This window comes from Watersipora subatra, chromosome 1, assembly GCF_963576615.1.
Source record: "Watersipora subatra chromosome 1, tzWatSuba1.1, whole genome shotgun sequence".
Taxonomy (NCBI): Eukaryota; Metazoa; Bryozoa; class Gymnolaemata; order Cheilostomatida; family Watersiporidae; genus Watersipora; species Watersipora subatra.
Window position 1 is genome coordinate 72,292,639 of NC_088708.1, and position 12,742 is coordinate 72,305,380.

The window sequence follows — 12,742 nt, forward strand, 5'->3', positions numbered from 1 at the left end:
GCATTCGGTGAACAAGCGACAAAAATATATATAGCTCTACCTTGTATATTGTCATCTTCCTCAGAGAAAAAACTCGCCAGTCAATGATAAGCCTCAAGGTTTGGTCATGCTTTCTAAACTTTCTCAGAAGTTATTTAAGATATAGAACAGCATTCACTTTGTTGGACATGTAGCGGTACTACACCTATTTCTAACATGCATAGTCTACGTGTCAACAATTCCAGAAGAAAATAAATGAATCATACCTTCCACTTAGCAAAAAGGTCAGCAAGAAAGCCGCTAACAGCTTTTTCAAAGTATAAGTCGCCGTAGCTGTCATATTCCCACATCTCGGCACTCATCTGCAGGAAGATGTGCAGAACCGAAGTGGATGAACGAAAGCAAACCTGTGACAGGACAAACAAACTTGATCACTATTCAGCCTTACAAAGGAAGTGTTATTCTGGACGAACAACACTCTGAATGCCTTCACTCCTTATCATACTGTAAATGCTCACAGAAATCCATATTAGTAAATCTCACTTCACCGTTGTGTATGTGTGTCCATTAGAACGCTCAAACGCTGCGCATTTCCACATTTTTGTTCGATTTCATCAAAACTTCACAGGCCTATTCTCATGCCTTCCACCAGATTGCTAAATATATTTGAGTTTCAAAACTTCGTCAGGTTCATGAGAAATCGCCCCTTAAACACCCAACTGCAGGCTATCTGATCGAAACTCAGGCTATATTATTGAAAATGAAAGAAACCGTGAGCGTTGCCGGGCTAAGAGCTTACAGCTAAGAGAAAATACAATAAAATGCTACGGTAGTCGACTAGGAAGCTTTGACAACAAATTGGGTACAATTAATAATCCTGAAAAGAGTCCATTAATATAAGCCTCGGAGGGCTGACACGATGGTGAGCTACCTACCCTAGTGCTGTTTGATATATATCCGCTGGCCAGCGACTCTCCTTTGCACCAAATCTCCGAGACAGACAGCTGCATTTTAATGTCAAGGAAGGAAATTCTCTTGTCTATGTAGACGCACTGATCCTCCTACAATGAAGGCTGAGAGTCAGCGCTGCTTTAGCATGCAAAGCTCCTTAGGGATGTCATCTCTAAAACTCAGATTGAATTCAACGCAATCCTTGGTTAAATTCCTTTATCATTTGACAACAGATATTTGTTTGTTAACACTTTCAAGACTCATCTTGTATATGCAAGCTGGTACCCTTGTCCCAGACGGTATTGACAACATTCCATCAGCTGTGGAAGCACTTAGGATAGCACAACTCCTTTTGAACTGAATATCATATCGTAGGTTCAAGCTTGTAGAACTCAATGGCAAATGCAGAAATTAAATAGAGTAAATAGTTTTTTCACTTTTTTAAAGATGTAATGTTTTGGAATTAATTGAAGAAACATCATGACTGCGGCACACCGAGTCGGATAGAGTGTGTATATTTGTTACAAATAAAAAACAAACCGTTTTAGTGTAAATCTCCTGTTGCCGATGAGAAGATTTTTAGAGCCTTCATTACCAAGAATTTCAATCAGTATGTCATTAGAAACTATTGTTCTGACGGCAGCCATTTCTCATTTCTCAAGTGGTTGGAAGTGCCCTTGAAATGTCGGCAATATCTCAAGAGCCATTAGTACAATCGATTTGAAACTTTGGAATTACATTAAAAGTGTACAAAAAACCCAAAATCTTGTAATACACATAATAAAATCCTACATACACTGGAAGTGTAAAAACAAAGGGGAACCACGCACCCGTGTTACTAGGGTGTGGGATAAGGTGGGAAGACAACACCTCGAAATATCTTAAACCACGACTTTAAAGTGTTAACTTTGCAAGTTAGCACTGAGTTTCAGAGAAGCACTAAAACAAGGAAAATTTCCCGCAGCAGTTAATAATTCCCAATTAACTGCTCCAAAGTAAATGAAGCAACAGAGAGTACTATACGGCCAGAACATTTCAGTGCATTGATGAAAGTAGATAAAAGCAATTCAAGATGTGAATTTGACAACATAAATAGTTGTGATGACAACTATTTATAGCTTCTTACCAGATGCTTCTTCATCCTCCACATGTCCCCCCTGCTCAAGTATGTATCTTTGCAAGTAACTACTACTAAGTCCACAGGCTAAAAGAAAGAGAAGCTGACATTGATTATGTAAAACTAGCGACAATGACTACACCGCCATTCAGTAGTCACTAGTAACCTATAGGCAAGTAGGTAAGTTATAGTCTGAGTGCATTGCTTGAGGCATTTACGTCTGCCAATCATTACTTAACCTGCTGGTAACAAATACAAGAGATTATGCCGCTGATATACACATGCAAACTCTTCAGATCAGACCAGATCTCTACTTTTACAGATCATGCATTGTTTGTTTGTTTCATAATATTTCTTCTGGATGCCATACTAGTACTTTGGCTCGCTTGTCAATACTACAGTAAACAGTATACATTTGTATTTCATCCATGATAAAAAGATTAAATAGCGATTGGCAGAGGCAATCTGCAAGACAGCATAGTGAAACTATAACCTAACTACTGGCACTTTAATTTGTGATTCCGAATATGAGTGGTACATATTTGAACTTTCTCTTGAATAAATTATGAATCCACTTAGTGTATAGGAAAAGGTTCCTGGGAATTCGACTCTTTTTAGAGGTTGATAATGGCAGCACTTGGTCATGAAAACCAAACTAATTGTGGATTCGCAACAAAAAGTTTTGCTGGGGTAGGAAGATCTATCCCATCAATAGCTGATTATTACTAATCCCTGAGTGTTGCAGCAGCGAAACTGTTCCGCATGTGTGAATGGCTGAGCGAACACCTCAAAAAAGTCACATTATTTGTAGCGCTTAAGTGAGCAGATGATCTCGATTTTGCCAGGTACAAACTTGCATGAATGTGATTCTGGTGTTCTGGATTTTGGTTTAAACAGACATAAAAATAATGTTCCATTGCTTGTTAGAGCAACAAGTGCAGTGCTTGTGATGCAGATATGGTAAAATAACGGTTTACTCCGAGTAACCGATCTAAAAGAAACCTCTTAGTGGCTATGGATGTGCCGAAGTCTTAAACTAAAATTTGACTAATAGGAAATAAATGGAGCTGCCTATAGACTAGCAAGTCGTTTGTCTCTTTCACTGCCATTATCAACGCACTCACCTCTGGTATAACCTTCTTTAAGTAAACATGATTGAAGGTTTTGAAATTGAAATGGCTGTTGTTGCATATGGAGTCAATAATGCTCACTGTCTCAGTTCCTAAAACGTACAATATTATATCATGTTTGTACATATTCTTTGTCACAAAAGAACTGCAAACGCCAATCGCCTGATTGAGAAACATTCTTTCTATACTAATTTAGATGCAGGCTTGTAACTTAAAAAATTATGGAGATGAGGAGCTACCATCAATAGTTGATATGTAAATATTTATTTAAATTACATAATTAATTTAAATTGAATTCGAAGATTAAATTGATACATGGCTGACAACTTTATAAGATGCTGTAGTCTAGCAGAAAAACCTGTACTTAAAATGGCATATATAAATATTAATAGTAATTTATATAAAATATAGACACGTAGAAAAAATTTAAAAACAGGTAAAACCAAGAAGAAATATTTTGACTTTTGATGTTTGAACCAGTGAATTATGGTTGTACTGGAAAGAATCAAAAACCAAGTTGGCACATCTGATATTGGAACAATACACAATCTTTCTAATACGCGACTTACAAAATTTTCAGTAAAACCATCCAGTGACGATGGTGTCACCTGACATTACATTTCCTTCTTTAAAAAACACTTGTAAAGCTTCCAAAGATTACGAATAAAAAGTGGAGATGAATGAATACATAGAAATTCGATAAAATAATCCATTGTTCTCGCTCTATCATCTATTTTGCCTAGTCAATCCATTTAAGATTCCTTTTGACCATAACACAATTATTTGGTGTGGATAGAAAATCATACCCTTTGTTTTAACAGTCTCGTCAACTGATGATATCCTCAAGATAATGTGGCTGAAATGAAACAAAATGTGTATTATCTTCATTTGTGTCGTAGAAGCGAGTCACAAAAATGATTGTCCTAGTATTGTTTAAAAACGAAAGTGTCCCAAAATATTTTTATTGTTGAGAAAAACATATAAAACTGCATAAAAAATACTACACAGATATCCAACTAGGCATTTCTCACCAGGTCTACAATATCACTGCAGCAAAGGAAATTACAAACCACGGATTTTCTTTGAGAAAGTATTCAAGACACTCCACCTACCTACAACTCTTATCGTCATCCTCTTTGTAGATTTCTACAATATCTCCCTGACGGAGCTCTGAGCCAGTCTGTAAGCTCACTTGTATATCTTGTTCTGTAACAGCGTATCAAGTGAAGTGGTGTCAAATGAGATTTTCACCCAATGACTCCCATATATTTCACATTTGAGCTGTCTCTACTGACCATTTTGAGTCGCTTGATGCACCCGTAGACAGAATAACTTGGGCGTGGATTCCTTCAAACTGGACATGTTACTTCTCATACAGCGGCCACAAACCAGAAGAGAATATTCACCTCAGAAGATTCCCACACATAACTAAAATAGTATGTGTTATTTTTGTTTCACACAAATTGTATATATTAATAACTCCCATTCTATCATTAAGCATCACAATTTATCATTTTTGGCCGTTTTCATACAAATTTCAAACGTATATATGCTACTTGCCTTCTGCTTCCTTGCTATATATATATATATAGCAAGAGAGCATATATATATATATATATATATATATATATATATATATTGCGAGCTATATATATATATATATAACTCGCAATATATATATATAACTCGGAGTGAGGAAACAATTATATATATATATAATTGTTTCCTCACCCCGGTTAACCCATATGGGTGTTAATTTCTGCTCTAACTCAGGTCACCTACCAGAGACCTGGGAGTTTGAGCACTCGCATCAAAATCTTAGCTGTTCCCAATAGCGCACTTTTCTGCAGCTACGTTTTATGCGCAGGTGTTATCGTGCCCAGTGCCCCAATGACTACTGGAATTACAGCTGTTCTTACATCCCAGCATTTTTCAATCTTTTCTCCAAAAGAGAGATATTTCTCTACTTTTTCTTTGCTGGCTATATTGTAATCATTGGGTATTGCTATATCTATTATAGTAGCCCTTTCGTTTTCCTTTTCCACCATCACTAAATCTGGTTGGTTTGCTAGGACATGCTTGTCAGTCCGGATGTAGAAGTTCCACGGTATCTTAGCACAGTCATTTTCATTGACCTTACCAAGAGTTTCCCACCCGTGTTGTGGTTTATTAAGGCCATACTCATCACATAGACTTCTGTACACAACACCTGTACAAGAGATATACAGGTGTTATATACAGAAGGTATACATGTATATACAGTGAAACATGGATAACTCGAACTTCACGGGACCGAGAAAAGTGTTCGAATTATCAGAGCGTTCAAGTTATCAGAGCACTGTCACAAGTCCATGTATTTACTTATTTATTAGTAGATACATGTACATATACAAACAATAATATAAATCAAAAGCACAAATGGCTTGTTTCAAATTAAATGCTTCTAATGTAAAGTTTAAAACGTTTTTATCAAAAAGTATAGAGATTTTTCTATCACTTGAGATTGGTTTGTTGTTTGAGGTGATGTTAATGCCAGGACGTTTTTTTAGATTGACATTGGTAAAACTTGATCGTTGTTAAAATGCTCAAAAGAAAAGACATCTTTTTTTTTAGTGTTTTATCCACGATCAATTTTGCCGATTTTTCTTGAAGTTTATGCAAAGATTACCTTACTTTACCTGGGATTCGTTAAGAGCAACACTCCGAGGCAGTTCAATTAGAAGTTTTACGAGGTTTTACGGTACATTATATATCACTCACGTTTTTTGAATGGATACTTATTGAATGTACACACATATTCTGTGTTTAGGTCAAACGATGAATATTTTTTTAGCAAAGACAACGTATACGTTTAATTACAACAATTTTTAAGATGTTTTAAACATTCAACATTCCGACGTTGATTCAACACGGAATCAACGTCGCCAAACTATTTATCATGGGCTAGCCGGGTCACTCAAGGATTTTCGCCACGCACATACAAGACAAAAACAACATGCTGTTTTTGTTTTGCATGTGCGTGGCGAAAATTCTTGCGCGCGTGACCCGGCTAGCCCGTGCTATTCATCGTATAGCAGTATAAATCAAATTTCACCAAACCTTTAGAAAAGTCGTTGACAAAAGTATTTTGCCGATGGTGGTAATAACGACGCTTATGAATTACGAAAAGTTGAGATTTACCTCTATGGCTTGGAATAAAGTGATTTTCTAAAGTGATAGCAACCATTTCGGTAGCCGTTGGGCAAAAAACAGTTTGAATTAACAGTGTTGAGTTCGAGTTATATAGAGCCATTTATCATTGCGTGGGAACGGACCAAGCAAATCCGTTCGAGTTAACCATGTGTTCACTCTATCCGAGGGCAAGTTATCCATGTTTCACTGTATATATATATTTATTTCTCAAAATCCGTCCGTGTGTTCGTCGGAAATCCGGCTATAGATCTTAAAATCTTGGAATAAATATTCCGCACCGAAGAGGATTTGATCTCTGACCAAGCCGTTCACCAGTCTTACGCCTAGCCCACTAGACTAAGAAAGTCGAATTGCTGGCCTGCCAATATAAGTCATTATATCAGAGCAATACTTAACTGCTTTACGTATGACGCGGGTCATAGCATAACGTCACGAGAAGCTGTTCGCTCATATTATTAAACTGGCTAATAGCAAAACTCTCACTACTTCTCATTGTTTATAAAACAAAAAACTTTTCTCGTGATATGTAGTTTGAAAGTTAGAATGGCAAATGTTGTAATATGTTAAACACAAATCAATTTTCTGTCCAAATACTTTTTTATTACACGGGCAACGCCGGGTGGCACAGCTAGTATATATATATATATATATATTTGCAACTATTATACATCCACAACATGATTATTAAACATTTATGCAAAATTTTCAAAATGTAACTAGAACAAGTTCTTGTTTCTTCATAGTTGAGACTATTTTATACACTAGAATGCTGGCCCAGCTGAAGCCTTTTTATGTTCTGGCCTGCTTTTGAGTTGTGGTTTTTGCATGCACATTTGCATTTTGGCATTGTTCCTCAGTGGTTGCCTATATGATTGTATATACATGTATATATATACAGTGAAACTCGTATAACTCAAACTTCAAGGGACCGAGCAAAAGTGTTCGAATTATCAGAGTGTTCAAGTTATCAGAGCACTGTCACAAGTCCATGTATTTACTTATTTATTAGTAGATACATGAACATATACAAACTATAATATAAATCAAAAGCACAAATGGCTTGTTTCAAATTAAATGCTTCTAATGTAAAGTTTAAAACGCTTTTATCAAAAAGTATAGAGATTTTTCTATCACTTGAGATTGGTTTGTTGTTTGAGGTGATGTTATTGCCAGGACGTTTTTTAGATTGACATTGGCAAAACTTGACCGTTGCTGAAATGCTCAAAAGAAAAGACATCTTTTTCTTTTGAGCGTTTTACCCACGATCAATTTTGCCGATTTTTCTTGAAGTTTATGCAAAGATTAACTTACTTTACCTGGCATTCGTTAAGAGCAACACTCCGAGGCAGTTCAATTAAAAGTTTTACGAGGTTTTACGGTACATTGTATATCACTAACGTTTTTTGAATGGATACTTATTGAATGTACACACGTATTCTGTGTTTAGGTCAAACGATGAATAGTTTTTTTAGCTAAGACAACGTATACGTTTAATTACCACAATTTTTAAAACGTTTTAAACATTCAACATTCCGACGTTGATTCAACACGGAATCCACGTCGGAAAACTATTCATCACGGGCTAGCCGGGTCACGCACTCAAGGATTTTCGCCACGCAAATACAATACAAAAACAACATTCTGTTTTTGTTTTGTATGTGCGTGGCGAAAATCCTTGCGCCCGTGACCCGGCTAGCCCGTGCTATTCATCGTATAACAGTATAAATCAAATTTCACCAAACCTTTAGAACAGTCGTTGACAAAAATATTTTGCCGATGGAGGTAGTAACGACGCTTATGAATTACGAAAAGTTGAGGTTTACCTCTATGGCTTGGAATAAAGTGATTTTCTAAAGCGATAGCAACCGTTTCGGTAGCCGTTGGGCAAAAAACAGTTCGAATTAACAGTGTTGAGTTCGAGTTATATAGAGCCATTTATCATTGCGTGGGAACGGACGAAGCAAATCCAGTCGAGTTAACCATGTGTTCGCTATATCCGAGGGCGAGTTATCCATGTTTCACTGTATATATAAATTTGATGATTTTTGACTAAAATTTTCTTGCAGCAGCCCGATTAGCTGCTGCGAGAAAATTTTAGCCCAAATCCTTCTAATTTTAATATACTCAAATCCTAGAGTTTAGAGTTTCCTTTTAACATTATTTCTTCACAACGACATCTTTATATAATATATTAAATATACATGTACATATATCTATAAATTTATTTAGCTTAAGTCTATAATTAGCCTAAGCCAAGATATGTATGTATTACATATATATTTGGCAATTGAAAAAGTAGTCTGGAAGGGTTAGTAAAGTGCAAGGTAATAGTGTGGATAGGTACAAAAGCAGGGACAGGCCAAATGATATGAGAGAAAGGTGTAGCATATTAAGATCCTAAATCATGGATAAAAATAGAGGTAGGGATGAAAGAAAGTTATGATGTGAAGCAAGTTGAGTAGATGTAAAGAGAAGTACAGCAACTAGAATAATGGTAGCAATGCGTTTCTTGCAACCGAACTTGAACTTGCATGAAAACCGTACAGATAATAAATACAGGAATATGAGTAGAAGTGTGAGAGTTTCCTGCTCTAGAAACACATATGGTAAAGACCCATGATTAGGCCAAAATAATGTCCATTAGTTGAAAGCTCATGGGAAGAATGTTGAATCCACTTTTGGTGTTGGAATTGAAATTTCAGTTATCGCTGAAAAAAATCCAGCTGAAAGGTGAGATTTGCAGTTAGAGGAGACATCAACTGTTGTGGCAGAAGTCAATGGTCATGAATTAAAGGTAGTTGGTAATGCAAGAGGTCAATTAAAAAGAGAGTACATTTGTGAAAGTTGAAGTGTTTTTTTCTAAATAATCAAGGGCTAATTTTGTTGAGTACAACTGAGATGAGACAGCTAAATTTTTTGGCTGTGGCCAAAACACTATTTTCACTTGTTCAAAAAAGCCAAAATGAAGAAGTAGAGTATAGCTTTATGCGAAGGATACCTGCAGACGCTAGCAAATGTGTATTTTAGAGCAGTGCTATTGGAATTAAATGGTGGTAACCTGTAGCAACCAGTAGCATACGCAATGAGAAAAAATGATTGATGCGCAAAACAGAAAACAGCCATGTAAGGATAGAGAAGACACCATTTGAGAAGTTGGACTACTATTTAGCAGACATGAAATTCAAGTTAAAAACTGAACAAATGCTATTTATTCCACATTTGGGTGAGAAAGAATTTTTAGTTTTGCCAGCACCCAGCAAGGATTCAAAGGCTTGAGTTGCGATTAATGAGGTATGATTATACAATTTTTATACACCTGGAGATGACATGTATTTGGCTGACTGATGGGGTTGAGCTAATGAACAGTTTTGTACCAGAAATAATAAAACTAAGGTCAAAGAAGTGAATAATTTTGTTATTAGCCGTATGACTGCTGACAATTTCATAGACAACTTGACAAATGAAATAAAATCTGAAATGATGAAGAACATTGAAGCTGTAATTTTTAATGTGTTTGTAATATGTTATAGAAGGTTGGTTGAAAAGTACGGAAAAGCTCAAAAAGGAACTTGCAAAGCTTTATAGTGCTAGAAAGTTGCTTACCAACCATGGCAACTAATTATTCGTTAGCAATGGGATATGTGTAAAGGTGTAGATGTGCGTAAAGATGTATAAAGAAATCAATGATGGCCATGGTCCAAGCTGGTGCAGTGGATGGCAGTAGGATCAGAAGGACCATTTCCCAGACAGGTTTGATAATGCAATGATCTCCAGGGGTACAATTACTTGAAATGATTGAGTCAGTAGAGGAAAGGTAGACAAAAACAGTTATTATTACTACTTACCAGTAAAGGTTGCTAAATACACAGTATTAAATGAAATTACCGTGTTACACAACCTATAAGAAAAATAAAAACATGAAAGACCAACCAGGGGAAGAGAGAGAGAGAGATGCTATTAACAGAGGTCCGGAGAGAAAAAATGAGAAAGACAAAGTGGAGATAAACAAACAAAGATACTGAAGCGGGTGAGAGACACTACAAAGCAGCAAGGTAGTGGAGGCAGTAGTGATCAAGCAGCTATAAGTAGTAATGTAAGTGAGGCAAAAAAGCCTTTGATGTATTGTGGTACAAGTCAGTCAAGTAATAGCCAAGACCCGCCTGCCGAACTAGCAAATACCAAACTAACGGACATGCACTTTGAGTACTTCGGCCAACCAGATTTGAAGCAGCCGAGCAAAACAATAAAGGCTGGGCCTACCGAAGGACGGTATATAAAGGTGCAGCCCTTCTCAGAAGAAACCTAGTAGCGGCGCCTGTGACGTGCACTAGTGTAATAACCTGTACATGTATATGATATAAGTATATTAATTATGCTATATTACGCAAAGCTACGATCATTTGCTATAGCAAAGCTACTATAGCTAAGTTGGTGGTAACAGTAAAGTGTCTAAATTCCTACAGGGCCAAGTTACAGACTGGCTGGAATCTAGACTTCTTTTACGTGATGGTTTGCAAAGTTAGATGTTATCATTTGGTCGTGAATTGTCTCGGCAATGTCTGTAGAAGATGTGGTAAGATCGGTCACTAGCAGAAGGACCATAAACCACCACAGCGGTAGTGGTGCGGTCAAGCAGAACCTGCAGTTAGCAGGTGTTCTAACAAAAGCCTAAAAATGCAGCTAGTAAAGAGCAAGGTATACCAAAAGGCAAGAAAACATCCACACATCACAAAAACGTCAGGTCCACTGGTGCCGCCAGTAGAAAACATTAAGCCGAAGTACGTGACATTGCTAGAAAGAAAAGTCCATCCCTATAATAGTGAAGAGCAGGTTTGCAAGAACAACAGATAAAATTAAAAAGGGAGAAACAGTATGGTAGAGGTTTGAGCTGGACATGGCTAAACTAGGAGCTGAATGCTAGGAAAATGTCATAGAGTTGGAGAATGCTGAGGCATTCAGCATAGCCATTGAGCAGTTAGCTAAAGTACAAAAAATTAATGTGGAGAGTAAATCTGGACAATGTCAGAAACAGGCTAAGACAAGTAGACCTGAGCCTATGCCAATACCCAGCTCTGTGGCAACACCTCTAGTGCAGTCAAGCATGGCCCAGGAGGTGAGAGCCCTTTTAGTGAGAGCAAGATAAACACAACAGAGTTAGCAGTTAAGATTGAGGAGTCAACATTGACCCAAGCTCCCGACTCGGGGCTAGGCAGTGCTGATGGTAGTACCGATGATAGTAGTGTAGTAATGGTGGTAGCAGTAGTTGCAGTGGTGTACTGCAAGAAGAGTGCTATGAACAACGGTGTAGGATGTGACAAGCCAGAAGGGCAGCCTACAGAGACAAGCCAAATGGTAGTCAAGAGTAGTCTAGACAAATAACATGAGCAAGTAAAATGAGCAGGAACAAGTGAGAGTTACAGCACATCCCATGAAAACTATCACATCATTTGTGCAGTTTATTGAATTATTTAGTAGATCCTGTATCGCTTGAAAAAGGGCATGTTGTATGAATGGGGGTGCAAGAGCCCAAGCTACATTGACATCTGAGGCAACAGCAGTTGCAGGAAGTTAATACCTCCATTCATATTATTGGAGAGCTAGTATTTATGTGCAGGAAAGACTAGGAGGTCTTCCTTTTACATACGAATACTCAACAGGTTAGGCTACCCATATAGCATTGTACAACAATTTATTACTGATTTTAGGTGCCTAGTTTCAGAGCGCTGGAACCACCTACTGTAAAAGAAACAGCAATTGTAAAACTTGTAAGCTTTTACATTTGCAATGCTGCTTTGTCTAGGGACCAATCTCAGCGACTATGATTTTTAGTAGCAAGAGAATTATTTGGACAATGTCTGAGGGGGTATGGCCCCAGTCCATAAAACAATGTAGACATTTAAAGCAATTGCCTACTTATATCTGACTTCACGCTATCGAGAAGTCACCAGTCAATTTGCATTATTAATATTTGACAATGTTTGTGTGATCAAAATAACTCAGTAGACACAAAAAACAACGTCCGACAGCTTTTCAAAAATCATGCGTCACTTAAAATTAGACCCGTCATCAATACCGTAATGGCAATAATCTAATCGGATACACGAATTGCTTTTTAAATAGACAACTTTGTTGGTAATCTAGCACAACACTATCAGTTAGATTCGCGAGCAAACAAGTGTGAGCTTACACTCCGGGGTCGGGTAATGAAGATGGGATGAAGCGACAATTATTTTTCAGCCTGCCCACCTTGGACTTTCTGCAATTCCGCTCACATGCCGTCACGACTCATGCTATGACAAAAATGTTCCCACAAAGTTCCGTCTGTATCAATTTTTACAAACAGTTCGTCCGTTTTGCGAGCGAACGACTTGGT

General features: G+C 37.3%; 1 protein-coding gene across 2 annotated transcripts in view; it reads right to left on the bottom strand.

The window, feature by feature from the left end:
- The window catches only part of LOC137399534 (GATOR complex protein Iml1-like), a 45,301-nt gene extending 32,642 nt beyond the window's left edge, over positions 1–12,659 (bottom strand). For both annotated transcript variants that reach the window (XM_068085694.1, XM_068085703.1), the window contains exons 1-8: positions 12,557–12,659; positions 4,473–4,605; positions 4,290–4,383; positions 3,984–4,033; positions 3,172–3,269; positions 2,057–2,134; positions 915–1,040; positions 246–386 (exon numbers count right to left, since the gene is read on the bottom strand). In XM_068085694.1, coding sequence (XP_067941795.1) covers positions 246–386; positions 915–1,040; positions 2,057–2,134; positions 3,172–3,269; positions 3,984–4,033; positions 4,290–4,383; positions 4,473–4,551 — 666 coding nt within the window. In that variant the 5' untranslated portion in view covers positions 4,552–4,605; positions 12,557–12,659. The remainder of the gene's footprint in view (positions 1–245; positions 387–914; positions 1,041–2,056; positions 2,135–3,171; positions 3,270–3,983; positions 4,034–4,289; positions 4,384–4,472; positions 4,606–12,556) is intronic.
- Between the last annotated feature and the right edge of the window lie 83 nt (positions 12,660–12,742).